Source organism: Ailuropoda melanoleuca, chromosome 10 (assembly GCF_002007445.2).
Source record: "Ailuropoda melanoleuca isolate Jingjing chromosome 10, ASM200744v2, whole genome shotgun sequence".
In the NCBI taxonomy this organism is placed as follows: Eukaryota; Metazoa; Chordata; class Mammalia; order Carnivora; family Ursidae; genus Ailuropoda; species Ailuropoda melanoleuca.
Window position 1 is genome coordinate 82,874,294 of NC_048227.1, and position 17,526 is coordinate 82,891,819.

Genomic DNA, 17,526 nt, shown 5'->3' on the forward strand with positions numbered 1-17,526 from the left:
AGCACGTAAATAAAAAGAACTCCTCAAGAGTCAGCCAACATTGGCTGTCTGGCAGGTCTCCTTTAGCAACATGAGGAAGTGAGCACAGTGTCGTTATGGAGCACGCCGGCTGGGGCGCCTGCCTGCCCGGGCTCTTGTCCCAGATCCTGACTCCATGGCTTGCTATCTTGAGGGCCTTCTTTCATCTCCCCGAGCTTCAGTTTCCCTATTTGTCAACTACCACAAAAATTACATCTTATATTATCAAAATTTCTACCTCACTTGTTACGTTTTTAAAAAGTTAATACATACAAAATGTTTAGACCTCTATCTGCCATAAAATAAGCACTCAATAAATATTGGCCATTATTCATGGTATTATTAATAGGGGTGGGAATGACTTCTAATCATGGGTATGCTTTCTTATTTTATTTTTAAATACATTATCTCATTTAAACTTGATAAGGTAATATTTTATCACAGGTAAGGAAACTGAGAATCAGGTAAGTTAAGTAACTTGATTAAACATCAACGGGGACCAAATGATTGAGCTAGATTAGGACTAAGCTCCGGACCACCAGAGTCCCCATTCGTAACCTCTACATTTCATTACACCAACAATATAATGCTTATCTTTCTTAAACAACTTACAAAGAAATCAGAAAAAAAAATTATCTAAAATTGCTAAATGTAGCTACACGATGATATGATTTAGAATTGGGAATGGGGGAAAATATATGTAAGTAAGCAAAGGATAATTTAAAATTTTAGTGTTATTATATACCGTATATTAAAGTATCTACATTGTGCTAGAGACCATGCTAAGTGCCAGCAACTTTATTACACTAAATTCTGGTACAACCCTGCATGTAGGCATTCTGTGTTTTTTGTTTTGTTTTGTTTTTTTAAGAAATGAGGAATCAGTCTCAGAGATACATAACTTGTGCAGGTCACACAGCTACTAAATGGAATTCCAGACCCTGACTGCCATCACGCCATCAACCATGTTCTTCCATCAAGCTGTACCAGCTTTCTCTCAGCATCACTGACTATTTATAATTTACTGGTGATGTCCATATATATCTCCTGAGTTTTATTCCTTTGGTCATTTTGTTGTCTCCTTATAATTTATAAAAATGGAAGGCAGACAGCATATAAAATATTTAGTCAGGGGTAACTTTGTGAAAGTAAGCAATGTAAACCATTTTTGTAATAATGCAAAATATAATCCCTAAGTTTTTCAACTCTTTTTTTCCAAGGAGAAAAATATGCCTCCGTCTGGCCTATTAAAGTGTAGTAAACATAAATGCAAAGATTAAAAATTCTCTATTTTGTCTTGGTGGACTACCCAAGTTTAATAGTAAAATTGTTAGCATTTTGTTTCTTATAAACTGTGCTGGTGGGTTATTTGCTAGAAACTGAGGATTTTCAGGGCCTTTTCCTGTCCTGAAGAGAAATGGCACTATGTGTGTCTATATCTTGTCACCGTGTGTGTTGTTGTTTCAGTGTGAAATTCAGATTTTCCTGCATTGAGTAGATCTAAAAACATTGTCATGACACATTACTTTTTGTAATTCATCACTTTTAGTAGTTCCTGTGCATTCTAGTAAAAAACAATATATGTGGTGGTCAGTTAAACATCTGATTCTTGGTTTTTGGCTCAGGTTGTGATCTCAGGGTCATGAGATCGAGCCCCTACATTGGGCTTCGGGCTCACTGTGGAGTCTACTTGAGCTTCTCTCTCCCTCTCCCTCTGCCCCTTCCACTCGTGTGCTTTCTCTCTTTGTCTAAATCTTAAAAAAAAAAAAAAACCAATATATGTATGCATATGATATAGAGATGGTAAAATCCTAACAGTAAAATAGTGTATTTTCCCTGAATTTCTCATCATGAGTATGATGTCACTGAGCATCCAAATGGTGTGATGGAGGGTGATCAAGTCTTCATCTCTCACCAGGTGATCAGACTCTGAGAATCTGGGATGTGAAGTCAACAGGAGTCAGAATTGTGGTTCCAGCACATCATGCAGAAATTTTGAGCTGTGATTGGTGTAAATACAATGAGGTACCCTGTCTGGATCTGTCCCTTGCTGCTGAGCCCTTCCTGTTGTTGAAATGTTTGCGATTTTATCTTCTCTTCGTTTATGTGGACCTTGGTAGTGTTTATGGACCATTAAGTTAAATTCAGTCCCTTTCTGTTCTAATTGATGATTGTGAGTGACCTGCATTAGCATTAATTGGATTTAAGTGCACATAAAACAGGCAGAGTAAGAAGTAGAAATTCTCAAAGTTCAACAGTGCAGCCTTACTTGCTTATTTGGGAAGCTGCTTTACAATTTGTTTAATTTTTTTTCTTTATTGCTCTTAACCCCACCAATTTGTATCATCTGCTTTCATTTCTCGTTCACTTTGCTGGTTGGGCTGCTGAACTATTTGTAACTTGATTTTTAGTTTGACAGTCCACCAGTTTTTAACATTTTGTTTCATCTTCCCGTATAAGCCTAACCAAACTTCATGCTTCTGTAAGATAATAGTGTCTATTTGTACCTTTTTGCAAAGCTTCAGTTAACCACATGAGCATATGAATTCAGAATAGAAATGGATTAAACATGTGTTGATATACTGTTTATGTACCTGAAGTGGTCTTTTGACTGGGACTGACAGTTAAAACATATGCCTTGTTTCTTCTCAGTTTTCAATTAATTAAAGGAAGTTAAGAGAGCATTGTACTGGCAGAGTTCTTTGGAAAGAAATAAAATGGATTAAAAGAAAATAGAGTACATATTCAATAATAGTACTTGATCTAAATAAGAATTCCAGGCAGATAACTGCTGTTCAACTCTCTGTCATCATAAATGAGTTTTCCATGTAGAAAATGAGTTGTGGACTATATTTTACACTTTTGGGAATTTGCAAAAAGATGCTGATACATGGTTGAGAGTTGTTAAAATTGTTTTTGTTTTAAATTATTTTTTAAAAGATGGGAATTTGCAAAAAGATGCTGATACATGGTTGAGAGTTGTTAAAATTGTTTTTGTTTTAAATTATTTTTTTAAAGATTTTATTTATTTATTTATTTGACAGAGAGAGACAGCCAGCAAGGGAGGGAACACAAGCAGGGGGAGTGGGAGAGGAAGAAGCAGGCTCCCAGCGGAGGAGCCTGATGTGGAACTTGACCCAGAATGCTGGGATCATGTCCTGAGCCGAAGGCAGACGCTTAACGACTGCGCCACCCAGGCGCCCCAGTTTTTGTCTTAAATTATTGAAATTTTTCCTCAAATGAGCTTACACTGAAACCCAGAACATTCAGACAATGAATTACTACTCTGGTTGGCAAGGATGGGGCTGACTGTGGACCTAGCACTTGGCCTGTTGAGCCAGGAACTGTGGGTTCACCAAGGGTTCTAGATAGAGGGATTTGTAAAACCTGACCAGAGAGGAGAGACTCACCACTATTTGCAGAGGTTCTCAAATAGGATTAGATATGGTATTAAGACATGGCCCATGATAGTGGGGAACAATGATTGAATTAGATTTAGAAAAAATGTAAAAAATCAAATTTGTACCCTTTTGTTTCCCCCCATATTCCTCGGTTAACAGGCCTCTTGCTGTTTAACCCCTGGTAAAGCCTCACAATACACTGAAGAGAAAGGTGGGCTCATTTGACAGGCATAATTTTTATCCCCGTATGTACTTACTGGTTCTACTACAGGTGGATTGGAGAACCCATAGTGCCATTTGAGACTGTGCCTTGTTCTGATGTGTGCACTGCTCACTTTTCTCCGAATCGTTTTTGTAGAACTTGCTGGTGACCGGGGCAGTGGATTGTAGTTTGAGAGGCTGGGACTTGAGGAATGTACGGCAGCCAGTGTTCGAACTTCTTGGTCACACCTACGCTGTTAGGAGAGTGAAAGTAAGTGTTCATCTTTTCTTTTTATATGTAGAGTATAAATATAAACATAACCAATGAAGTGTATAGAAAACTGTTTAGGGGCTGGGGTTATGGATTCTTTTTATGCATATTTCTGTTAACCAATTGATGATGAACAATGAAAGCTAAAATTGGGTAAAATATTTGAATAATAATTGAATGAATTGGGACAATTCAGCCAATCAGTGCTTAAGGTTAAATAGAAAAGTTTTTTCATTCTGTCCTTTCCATTCTACTACTATTCCTTTTTATAAGTTTTTAACTATGATAATTTACTTTCGGTATTCTTCATAATTTCCCACTCAATGGGAAGGTCTCTTGGTTGAAACTACAGAGAGGTTTCTTTACCCTAACATGGTAATAAATATGAATGTTCCCAAACGTTTGGGGTATAGAAAACTTTCCACTCTGCTAACAACAGATGATGAGATGAAGATAACTTTTTGCTACCACTCCTGAGAAATGTGCCTTGTTCTAAGGTGACTTACATAAGCTTCCCAGCTTTTATTGGTGGGTTTTGCTAAGTCACTGTGGAAAACATCTTTTTAATCCCTCAATTTCATTCTTTGTTTTGTTATACTAAGGGTAAAGAAGTACTTTATTCATCTTTTAAATAAGATATTGGGTTATTCCTATTTCAGAAATTCTAAATCTTCAATTAAATTAATGTTTTAAATTTTACTGGTTGCAACTCAGCATATGAGACCCAGTGCCATGTTGTTGTTTTAATGGCATACAGGTTGTAGTAGTTGAAAAATAGTTTCAATATTTGTTTCACAGAATGAAATTGGGTAATTTACTGAAAGTATTTTGCAAACTATAAAGCATATTTGAATGTAGTTATATTTATGTATATAACCATTAAAATACTGGGAAGAAAAAAAACTAAAGAAAAATAATTACAAAGGGCAGCCTATTAAAGTATGTTGATTACTTATCTAAAAGATATTTGTCTTTAAATTTGCAGTTTTTGTTCTTGATATCCTTTACATTGTTGTGATATACAGATAACGTAAAAATTCTTTTAAAGATGTTTTTATTTAACAATTAAATTATGACTTGATACTTGTGTATATAGCAATCATAATATGTATTCATAAAATGGGTAAATTATATAATTACATATTGTACAGTCATATACTTAAATTCCTTATATTGTAGGAGTCATTTTTGGATAGCCATTATGAAATTGTATTTAATTTTTCGAGAATGGCAACCCTTTGGGAATATTTTATTCTAAATAAGTGCTAAAAAGCTCGAGAAATGACTTTTTTTTGGTGAATGTTAAAGTAAATGTATTTCCTGCAGCTGATACTTAAAAGGCCAGAAGATTTTTGCCTTAAATTAAAGCATATAAGGTTTGGGGAAAAGTAATTTTAAGCGACAGTCTTGGATTAAACTTTATTGTAGCGCTCATGGGAATGACCTTATGAAGTAGCATGTTATAATTACAGCTAACTTAGAAAAGTTTTCTTTTGTTTTTGTAGTTTTCACCATTTCATGCTTCCATTCTGGCCTCTTGCTCCTATGATTTCACTGTAAGGTATGGTAGTTTTTGATAAGTTTCATTGTGAAATACCAAGTAGCATTTTTTTCAACTTTTATGAAAAATAGTTATTGTACTAATATGAAAATAATCTGAGCTCGGCACATTTGAATATTTGCCACTAGGATTCATATTATATTTTTATGATCTTGGCATATACATAAAGTCTTTGCTATTTAAATATAGCCTGGCTATTCTGTTTAAAAGTCTTTTTTCCTGATAGCTATTCCTATAGTGACATCTTTCCACACAATAGGCTGCATAGCCAGTATTTTTTAAATTTAGATTTTAGAAATTGTGAAATTCCATTTCTTCAGGTGTAATTATATGAATCTTAAGGCTTAGATTGTTATAGTTGAAAAAACCAGCAAGGGTGTTATTATGTTTGCGAATGTATATAGATGAGTGTGTATATATGTGTGTGCACATCCACATCTATGTATGAATATATATGTGTGCATATGTGTGTCTCTATCCGTACATCCCAGTTCCAATCCCACACTACACAAGGTTTATTCTGTTTTTTTTTCTCCTTTTCCAGATTTTTAACTCCTAATTCCCATTATCCACAATACATTGACTTACTTGCAAACCCTAGAATGCTCAGAAAATAATTTTAGAATTGCAAAGCCATGCCTCTCTGAAACAGAATCGTACTAATTAGAGTTCACATTTGTTTAGGGCTTTTTCCCCTGTCCAAATACTGTGTTTAAAGGTTATTTGGGTTAATTCTGCTCCCCTCCATCAGTGTGGCTGTGTCGTTCATTGGAAACACAGTTCAATTCATTTACTTCTGTTTGTATTCAGTTTTACCGTATCCTTATTGATTTTGTCTATTTCTCTGAGCAGACAAAACAGTAACATGGTTCCAAAGTCAAGATGTATGTAAAGGTATATTCAGAAAAATTTATTTCCTCTATTCTTTCCAACCCATTCTATAGGGTCCCACACCCTATAATAATCAATATTGCTCAGATAAGTAGACAATGTCTGTTTTCTTATTTCTCCCTTTTTTATACAAAATGGAGTACTCTGGATACTCTTCAGTTTTGCTTTTTTTCACATAAAATATATCCAGGAAATCACTCTATGTCAGTTCATAGAGATCCTTCTCATTCTCATAATACTGCATTATGTGGATGTACTATCGTTTATTCAACTACTTTCCTGTGTATGGGAATTTAGCTTGTTCTCGGATATTTTGTAAATAAACAATGCATAGTGAATAATACCTTGTATGTATGTATGCACACATTATTAGAGGATTAACTTCAGAGTATATTCCTAGAAGTGAGGTTGCTGAATTAAAATGTAAGCATGCATATAGTTTTGTTAGATATCACCAAATTCCCCCCCAAAGGAATATATCAATTTTCATTCTAAGAAGCAGTGTTTGAGAATGCCTGTTTCTCTACCATCTAAAGATCATTGATTCTTTAGGGTTTTCCAAGTACATGATCAAAGCATCTGCCAAGAAAGATGGTTATGTATCTTCAGTTCCAACTCTGATGCCTCTGATTGATTTATCTAATTGCATTCGCAGATACCTCTCTTAAAGTGCTAAATAGTGTTATAATGTCTAATTCTGTATTTATGAAAGTGCCTTTTACATATCCCTGTTAAAAGTAAGGTGTTGGCTCTAAGTCAAAGTATAGTTGACCCTCAAACACCTGGGGTTAGGGGTGCTGACCCCTGCATAACTTTTGACTCCCCCAAAACCTAACAGCCTGCTGTTGACCAGAAGCCTTACCTATAAATAATATAAACAGTTGATGAACACCCATTTTGCATGCTATATGTATCATATACTGTATTCTTATAATAAGGTAAGCTAGAGAAAAGAAAATGTTATTAAGAAAATCATAAGGAAGAGAAAAAACATTTACAATACTGTATGTATATTTATTGAAAAACAAATTCCATGTAAGTGGACCCACACAGTTCAAACTTGTGTTGCTCAAGGGTCAGGTATATATGTGTTTGTTTGTCGTGCTAAGGAAGTGTGCATCAACTCTTGATTTCTTGAGTCTTTTTAAAGTCAGAAATGGATTTTAAGTTTTGTCAAAGGCTTTTTCAGCATCTGTGGAGATCATGATTTTTCTTCTTAGAGCTATTAAGGAATTATTGTAATGGATCGAACCAGCCTTGCCTTCCTGGACTAAATCCCTCTTGTTCTTTGTGTATTATTTTCTTATGTAGTGTTGAATTTGGTCTGCTAATAGTTTATTTAGAGCTTTTGCATTAGTATTCAAAGGTGATATTGGTCTACAGCTTTCTTTTTCTTTCTTTCTTTCTTTCTTTCTTTCTTTCTTTCTTTCTTTCTTTCTTTCATGTGTCAGTGTTTTACTTGTTTCATAAAAAAGAATTAAGAAGTTTTCCTAGTTTTCAAAGCTCCAGAACAACTTGTACAGCATTGAGGCTATTTGGTCCTTGAAGCCTCGGTTGAGTTCCCCTGTGAAACCATCTAGGCATGGTTTTTTTTGTGGGGTGCTTTCTTGATAACTTTATTTCTTGTATGGAAAATTGGTCTATTTAAACTTTTTATCTCTATTGGGATCAGTTTTGGAAATTATCCTTAGCTTATAGATTTTCACATTTATTTGTTACAGATGTCTATAGTGTCATGACTTTTTAATTTCTCCTGTTTCAACGGTTATTTCACTCTTATTTCTGATTTTGTATGTTTGTGATTTCTTCTGTAAGTTATTTAATGGTATATGTACTTTGTTATTTTTCTTCAGCAAACAAGATTTCGGTTTATTAATTAGAATGACTGTTTTTCTATTCATCACCTCGTTAATTTCTACTTTTATCTTTATTATTTCCTTCTTGTTACTTTCTTCTGGCTTACCTTGTTCTTTTTCAACTTTTAAGCCAGGAATTTATTTTTATTCTTTCATTTTGTTAATAAACTGTTTAAGGCTATGAATTTTCTTCTAGTTGCTGTTTCAGTTCTCACCCATAAATTCTGATATATTATGTTTTCATTATCATTTTATTTATTTATTTATTTTTAAATTTTTATTGTGTTATGTTATTCATCATACAGTACATCATTAGTTTTTGATGTAATGTTCCATGATTCATTGTTTGCATATAACACCCAGTGCTCCATGCAATACATACCCTCCTTAATACCCATCACTGGCCTAGCCCAATCCCCCATCCTCCTCCCCTCTGAAACCCTCAGTTTGTTTTGAAAAGATTTGTAACTTCTATCTGTTCCCCTTTCTTCCAAGGATTGTTTAGTAGGAAGTTATTTAATTTCCAGATGAAAGTGCTTTTTAATTTTTAGAAATTTGTTAAAAGTTTCTAGTTTTATTGCATTGTAATTAGAGAATACAGTTTTTAGTCATTCCATTTTATAGAACATATTGATTTTGGGGGGGACCTGGTAAATGATCAGTTTTTGTGAGTGTTTCATAAGCAGTTGAGAAGAGGGTATATTCTGTATGATCATGCTGTGAAGTTCAATACGTGACATAAGCTCTACTGATTATTGTTTAGATGTTCTGTATCCTATTTTATTTTTTGACCACTTAATCTCTTTTGTACCAAGAGTGGAATGTTAAAACTATTATCAGTGGGCTTCTATCTGTGTCTCCCTGCAACTCTTGTCGTTTTGATTTCATAAAGGTAATAGTGTAGTGTGTTGTTTGGTGCATAGGTATTTATAACAGCCATATAGTGAATTGAGACTTTTAGCATCAAAGAGATTCCTTCTTTGTCACAGTTGATCTTTTTAGCTTTAGCTGGGCTTTGTCTCTTACCTGTGTCACTGCCCCTGCTTTCAGATTGTTTCCACTTTCCGGGTACATCTTTTCCTATACCTTCAGTTTTAGCTTTTTTGAAACATTTTGTTTTTGATATGTCTTTTGTATAGAGCATATATTTGGCTCTTGCTAGGTGAACTAAATAAAAAGTCTTTTTATTGTAATAGTCAAGTTTAACCTATCTATATTTCTTGATAAAAACATGTTTGGTATCAAGTCTGTCATATCATTTTATATGGTGACTATTATGTATATTAAGTTACATTTGCTGTTTCTGTATATGATGTATTTTTGGTTGTGTTTTGAAGGTTTATTTTGTTCTTCTATTTAAATTTTTTCAATATTTAGGTGTTAAGTTTTTGCTTGTATTAGTGGTTGCATTTGGTATTTTAAATTTTTTAATGCCTTTTTTNGGTTGCATTTGGTATTTTAAATTTTTTAATGCCCCATTTTTAAAAATGTAACCATTATTTGACTTGTGAGTTTTTAATGGTATTTCAACACTTACCTACTACATATACGACAAACAGTGAACTTACTCTATTTCCTTTTTTCCCCACCTTTCCTTTCTCCATCAAATGTTGAGTGATTTTATTTATACTTTGTCAGACCTCGCAACATTTAACATAAATTATTTTTCCACTGTTTTCACCTTTGTTTTAGTCTTAGATATACAACTAAATATATTAAATATTTATTATTAATCTTTTTGCTGGAATTTCCCCATCATGTCTCTTAGTTTGGTGAAGTTTATCTTCTAGTAGATTCCTTAAGAAGAGCTGATGGGTTCAGAATTCTCAGGAGCTCTTGCACATTTAAAACTGTTTCTCTATAGCCTTGTCCTTAAAGTGTAGCTTCTCTGAATAGAAATGCTTTGATTTACATTTCTGGATTTTTTTGAAAATGCTACCTCATTTTTGCCTCCCTTTCTGTCTTGTTTTTGGAATTCCAATGCCAGTCTATTTCTTCTGTCCTCATAAGTTATTTGATCTTTTTTCCTGGGGACCCTGATTGTTGTGGTTCAGTTTTCCCTGGTACAGATTAAAGTGTCCAGTTAGGCTTGTGGCTGGAACATGGGAGATAGCTCTTTGTGGTTCTGTTTTTATTTTTCTTTTTTAGCTGCAATTAAATTTCAGGTGTGTTGGAGGCCTGAGTTTTGTGTAGGGCTTTTGTTTGTTTTGTTTTATTTTTTGAGAGGTGGAGAGAGAGTGAGCTTACACACATGAGCTGGGGTAGAGGGAGAGTGTCTCGAGCAGGCTCCATGCCCAGCATAGAGCCCGTTGTGGGGCTTGATCTTGCAACCCAGAGATTTATGACCTCAGCTGAAATCAAGAGTTGGATGTTTAACCGACTGAGCCACCCAGGAGCCCCAAGTTTTGTGTAGTTTTATTTGTTCTTCTTATTCTGCATTAGTTTTTTGTGAAGATGCACTTAGAGTTTTGGATTTGCATGGCTTCCCTGCCTCAGCTACCCAGAATTCCTCTCTCCTTTGTGTCTAAGTCAGTAGTTGATATGGTAGAAGCTGTATAACTTTGTTTCTGTGGAATATACTGTGGAATAGAATAATTTACAACAATGCCTTGAGAGAAATTACATGCCCTAACTTTTTTTTTTAATCCAATACAAGCATGCAGATAAACTGGGAAACATAATCACACTGAGGCTTCCAGCTATCAATTAAAAGGGTGCCATAACAGTTTTTTTAATAGTCTGTATAAAATAGTAAGGAGTGATTATAGAACTTCTGGCATTGGAGCCAAAGAATGGCAACATGGCAGACAGGAAGAAAACTTGGCAGTTGTTTGCCATCCGCCCCAAACTTCGTCAAACTGGAATTGTGGAGCTAGGTTATTGGCTGAAAGTTTGGGCTGTAAATATGGATTTGAAGACCATTAACTTACTGACAATTCAGTCCATAAGAATGACTAAGTTTAGAGAAAGAAGCGCAAAAAGCGGGAGAGAATTAATGTTGGAAGAAAAAAGGGACAAGCCCACTTAAAACAGGAGAGCATGCAGTATGCCGCAGAAACTTCAGGAGAGGATTTCAACCAGATGTGAATGGCCAGTGATGTGAGATCCTTTGGATGGACCGAGCAGAATAAAGAGTAGAACTTTCAGTTTTCTCTCTTTATATAATGTCACTTGTGGGCTCAAAAGGGATTTCTGGATATAGAATCTAGTCCTTGGATTTCAAAGACCTTTCTGGTGTTTGAAACTGATCACTGGAGACTTTACCAAATGAGATGGGGCATTAATCTTTTGATCTCATTTTTAGTGTCCCTAACAATTTTAATTGGGTCTTTATGGTTTCAAGGTATTATTAAGGGGCATATTAAATCCATTTCTGTCCTGTTTCTAATTAAAGGGAAAAACCTAGTGACCTACGTATACTTTCTTTTCAGAACTGTCATCATGATCTTAACCCTACTGACCGTTCCCCGTTTTATCTATATACTTAAGTATCCTTGAGGACCCAGTTGAGAAATGCCTTATTTTTACAGATGTAAATTTGAGTCAGAAATATTTGTTAAGACTGGACTTTTGAATGTGAACTCTACTGCTCCAAAATCGTGTAGGTAGCTAAACATGCTCAAAAATCATCACAATTTGAGGCTCACAGTCTTACTTTTCTATTTCTAAGAATTAGGTTTTGCTTCTTTCCTGATCCCTGAGCAAGTCTGGAGATTAGGGGATAGATGTTTAGTGCTTCTGGGGAGAGGATTGGCTTTGGTGACATGCTGCAAGATCAAAAGTGTCATAGCTGTAATTGTAAGCATTTGGAAAAAGTGAAATTATAATGAAATAATAGGCAATCCTTAACATATAACTAAAAAAGACATTTAATGCACAGTTTTCCTATATAACTTAGAGTCCAGGTTTTCATATGTAGGGTGGAATTAATAATATCTTTCCTCAAAAATTGATTATAAGAATTACAGAAGAGGTCATACTGGAAATTACTATGCTAATTTTTCACTGTTCTAACCTTTGTTTCTCTTCTCAAGACACCTCACCAATCTTATTCACTCAAGGCCTTATATATCTCTTTAAAGGGGGGGGGGGGGGCGCTCCTGGGTGACTCAGTCAGTTAAGTGTCTGCCTTTGGCTCAGGTCATGATCCCAGGGTTTTGGGATTGAGCCCCATGTTGGGCTCCCTGCTCAGTGGGGAGCTTGCTTCTTCTCCTCCCTGCTCCTGCTCTACCTCACTATCTCTGTCTCTCAAATAAATAAAATCTTTAAAAATAATAATAATAACTGTAGGGCTCAAGCACAAATTATCTCAATTTTCACTGCAAGCCTGCGGATTGATCTAAATCCGTACCTATCCATTTCTCTGCTACCATGGGATATGAGGGCTCTTAACCCCATACGCTCTTGTTTTCAGGACTGTGAAATCACCCCTTCTCCCTCCTTTATCATTGTTCTCCAATTCCCTACTGACTTCCCCCTTAGCCTGTAATTTATTCCTTTATCCGCTATCTTCTCTTAATTTCTCTCTTACATTTCTCTTTCCTTCCCAACCAAACTTTTAGCGTCCCCTAAGCTTCCGTTCACCAGGGCCATTTTAAGGTCTTCATGGGAATATTATCCCTAGTCAAGCCTGAAGCCTAGAATTCTTTTGTTCTTTCCCTGCAAAATTGGTAATCATTTTCTCAGTATGGAGTAAAAAACTGAAACCAAATTCCATCACAGGCAGTATGTAGAAGCAGCATCCTCTTTTTTCCAGAAATGGAATTTTAATTTTAACATACGTTATGGTTACTTTACTGTACTGCCTTTTTACAAAATGTAACTGGAGGTTAATAATTGTGTATTTCAATATAGCACCACCAAAGGCTTTATGAGAAGGAAAGTAGAAAAAGAAAACAAAATCATTTTTTAAAATTTCATTTTTTAATATATGTACTGTATTTTGTAATTCACAAAACATGCTGAGAATATGACTTTAACTATAGTAATGCCTTGTGTGAGTTTAGTTTTCATTATTTGTGTGTAGTGGCCATGCATTGGAAAGGTCAGAAAAGATATGTTTTTAGTAGACTTTTTTACCCCATGTGATAATGAGTTAAATTATCCTCTGAAGAATTTTAAATCTCATTGGTTTGATGATATTTTTAGTGCCAGAAAACTCATTTTAAAAAAAAGAAAAAGATTTAAGACAGAAGACCAGCAATAACCTGTTTAATTTTCAGCACTGATAATTGTACAGGTATTACCTCTAGATTTTGGGCGGCTAGTTTTTGTAACATAAGCTCTTCAAAGATAAGTTTTCATTTACTTGTCCATTTTTATATCTTGTGTAGTTTTTAAGCCTTTAAAATTTCATTTTGAAATAGTTCATCTTGTGCACATGTCAAAACCGATGATGCAGTGGATGTTTTAGTATTATAAAATTCAGGTTTCATATTTTTGTTTTATGTGGATGGCGGTACCAGCTGGCATATAATATATCCACATAAAACTTAAAGAAAAAGCTTTAAGTCCTTTACCTGTATAGTAGCTCATTATGTTTCACTGAATAAATAATAAAAATCTAAAAATTAATATGTAAATAGCATTTGAAATTAGTGTGTTTAGATTAAATAAAAGCTCCAACCTTATAAAAAAAATCAGAACTCCCTTTAGCTGATGGGCAATATACTCTATAAAAATATACATCAGTTCTGGGGCGCCTGGGTGGCTCAGTCAGTTAAGTGTCTGCCTTCAGCTCAGGTCAGGATCCCAGGGTCCTGGGATCAAGCCCCTCATTGGTCTCCCTGCTCAGTGGGGAGTCTGCTTCTCCCTCTCCCTCTGCCTGCCACTCCCCCTGCTTGTGCTCTCTCTCTCATCAAATAATAAATAAAATCTTTAAAAAAAAATTACACATTGGTTCTTTCTAAACTTAAGATGGTACTAAATCTAAAATATTTCATAGTGATTTATTTCCTTTCTTCTGTGAATGTTGTCAGCATAGATTTTAGCACATCATCTTCTTCTTATGTACTCTCCGTTAGGTTACTTCTTTTTCTGCCGAGGCATGTTTGCTATGCCAACCATGCATGAGCATGATTTGAGTTCTAAGTGCTTGTCTTGGTTTCATACTAAGTGGATTGTTTTGTAAACACAGTTGGTAATCAGCAGATCCAGTATGTATGGCAGCCAAACAAAGGTAAAAGCTTAACAGCTTTTACGTAATTTTAACAAATTACGTTTTTCATTAGAAAAAGCAACATTTTTCCAGGTGTAGCAAATACTTCTCAGGTATTTAAAGATATAACTTTCATAAAACTGATAAAACTAATATGATAAATTCAAACTCAGAGTAATACTTTTTCACCTTCATGATACTTCTATTAATATTCTAACCTTCCAAACATTCTTTGTCGTTGGTCTTGGGTAGTAATATACCAAACTGCAGTGGGTTTTTTTTGACTTATAGAATTTTTGGCAAGAAAAATAGGGAGTTTTAATTCCAGTGTTTTCAAACTGTGCTCATCCAAGCTTGTGTGATGTGAAACTCGCTCTGCTTATACCAGCAGCCTTAATGTTTCCTACTCAGCTGTTAAGCTACTTTGGTTACAAAATGGTAGGGCTATACTCTGCTTTAAAATACAGGCATTTTTATAGAATGCCTGTTATCTGACAGCCCTTGTAATAGACAGTTCTGAATATCTTGCTGACGAAATGTTAAAAGTAAAGACCTGGAAAGAAGTAGAAACACACTTCAGGGAGTCCTGAGCCTGTCATTGTGTTGGGATTAGTGGGAGTAGCAGAGAGACTTGTAGTCACAAATACAGATTTGGGGTTGTGGGAAATACAAGGTGAATGGACTAATTGTGGGGTGGCACATTCCTGGGTAACATAGGAGTTAGGACCACAGACTAGGAGCCAGGCCTCCTTTTACTATCTGTATAAACTTGAACACGGTATTTTAAAACAGTATGCTCAGTGTCCTCTTCTGTAAAATGGAGACAACGATGGTACCTACCACACCAGCTTGCTGTGAGGACGAGACGAGTAATATCCACAAATGCTGCACGTAGCAGGGGCCGTGTAAGTGTTTGTCAATTACTACATTATTACACCGCCAGGATGGATGGTGACAGAAGACCATCTCTTTGGGTTTGAGGCCCATTTCAGCTCCTGTCTTCAAGGGGGAGATAACAATTTGTATTTTATGGCCACAAAAGCAGGCAGCCTCAACCTGGCCTTTTGTTGTCTCCTCTGTCTTCTGGGAGTTCATTTTCTTGGTGACAGTGTGCAACTTTTTATCAACATGTTCTCCAGTACATAACTTTTAAATTTAGTTTCAGTTCAGAGCTCTTAAAGTGTTTTTTTATTTAAATTCAATTTATACTATAAAAGTATAGTATTTTTTTTATTTAAATTCAATTAGCCAATGTAGATCATTAGTTTCAGATGTTGGGTTCAGTGATTCATCAGTTGCGTATAACACCCAGTGCTCATCACATCACATGCCCCCTTAATGCTCATCACCCAGTTACGGATCCCCTCACCCACCTCCCCTTCCGCAGCCCTCAGCTTGTTTCCTAGAGTCAAGGGTCTCTCATGGTTTGTCTCCCTCTCTGATTTCTTCCCATTCAGTTTTCCCTCCCTTCCGCTATGATTCTCTGCACTATACTTATATTACACATGTGAGTGAAACCATATAATAATTATCTTTCTCTGACTGACTTATTTCACTTAGCATAATACCCTCCAGTTCCATCCATGTCAATATAAATGGTAGGTATTCATCCTTTCTGATGGTTGAGAATAATTCCATTGTATATATGAACCACATCTTCTCTATCCATTCATCTGTTGAAAGACATCTTGTCTCCTTCCACAGTTTGGTTATTGTGGACATTGCTGCTATGAACATTGGGGTGCAATTGTGCCCCTTCGTTTCACTACATCTTTGGGGTAAATACCTAGTAGTGCAATTGTTGGGTCATAGGGTAGCTCTATTTTTAACTTCTTGAGGAACCTCCATACTGTTTTCCAGAGTGGCGGTACAAGCTTGCATTCCCACCAACAGTGTAAGAGGGTTCCCTGTTCTCCACATCCTTGCCAACATTTAATTTTAGCCATTCTAACTGGTATAAGGTGGTATCTCATTGTGGTTTTGATTCTAGTATTTTTATCATTGCTTTTCTTGCTTATAAGACCAGATAATAACCCCATTTTAATTTATTAACAGTTTATTATTCAACACAATTCCATAAGGGCTGACCAGAAAAATGTTTAACAACTGGCTCTCTAGGCAGGTGGGGGTAACCTGATTTGTATGTTTGAAGTAAGAGTTCAGTGGTATAAGTCCTTCTATCACGGCTGATATCAAGCTGCCCCCGTGACCTGATGTCCGTAGTAAGCACAGGGTTGGGAAGTTGTGCTCAGCCAGCTCTCGCAAACCAGAATGAGCAGGCTCCAGCACTCCACTGGGGCTGGCCTAGACCTACGTAATTGTGATCTTAATGATTACTGATTTTAAAAAGCTTCTGTAATTATAATATGTGTTTATGTGTGCGTTTTCATTGGAAAATGTCTGGAAAGTTATATACCAGATAAACTTTATGTAAGCATTCTTTACCTCCTCTCCTTTCAGTGGCTTTTACCCCCTTCGAAGAACATTTTTATCCATTTATTTATATGGAGGCAAAAGGACCTAAGGCTTACTGTGTATGTTTCCCTGGTTTTACTCTTTAAATTAAACCTGCAGTAATTCTTTGTGGGGGCATATTTGGTTTTGTGGCAGTGCCAGCAGACACCTTGGCATTGAGTGGGCAGGTGCTGGGCATAGGGTCCTGAAATGGCCAAGACAGACCCCGCAGTTAGGAATTGACTCCCCTTCCTCCAGGGTCAGTAGCGTCCTACCCGTGGATTTCAGGCAGTGGGAATATTGAGCGAAATAGGTCCAAATAAAGAGTCTTTATTATGCCTCAAATTCTTCCACATCAATATCTGTTCTTATATTTAACTTATTATTTTTTTCCAAATTTTTATTTAAATTCTAGTTAGTTAACATACAGCGTAGTATTGTTTTCAGGAGTAGAATTTAGTGTTTCATCGCTTACATATAACACCCAGTGCTCACAATGATACAACTTCTTATTTTTGATTAGCTATGTCTAGTTTATAAAGTATGTTAATATACAATATTTCCTTTCATTCACACAACGCATATCTTGGGCATGTACTCATTTTATCCAGAAGGCAGTTGACTCTGGGAGGTAGAAGGTAGGCCGTTATCACACAACTGGCAAGTAATGGAGCCAAACTTGAACCTAGATCTTTTATTCTCAAATCTGGTGCTTT

The 17,526-nt window shown here is 35.6% G+C and overlaps 1 protein-coding gene across 1 annotated transcript in view; it reads left to right on the forward strand.

Annotated features, from left to right (window-relative positions):
- Nucleotides 1–17,526, forward strand: part of PEX7 (peroxisomal biogenesis factor 7) — an 84,829-nt gene that overhangs the window by 28,845 nt on the left and 38,458 nt on the right. The window contains exons 6-8 of the mRNA XM_034669189.1: nucleotides 1,937–2,043; nucleotides 3,778–3,891; nucleotides 5,397–5,452. Coding sequence (XP_034525080.1) covers nucleotides 1,937–2,043; nucleotides 3,778–3,891; nucleotides 5,397–5,452 — 277 coding nt within the window. The remainder of the gene's footprint in view (nucleotides 1–1,936; nucleotides 2,044–3,777; nucleotides 3,892–5,396; nucleotides 5,453–17,526) is intronic.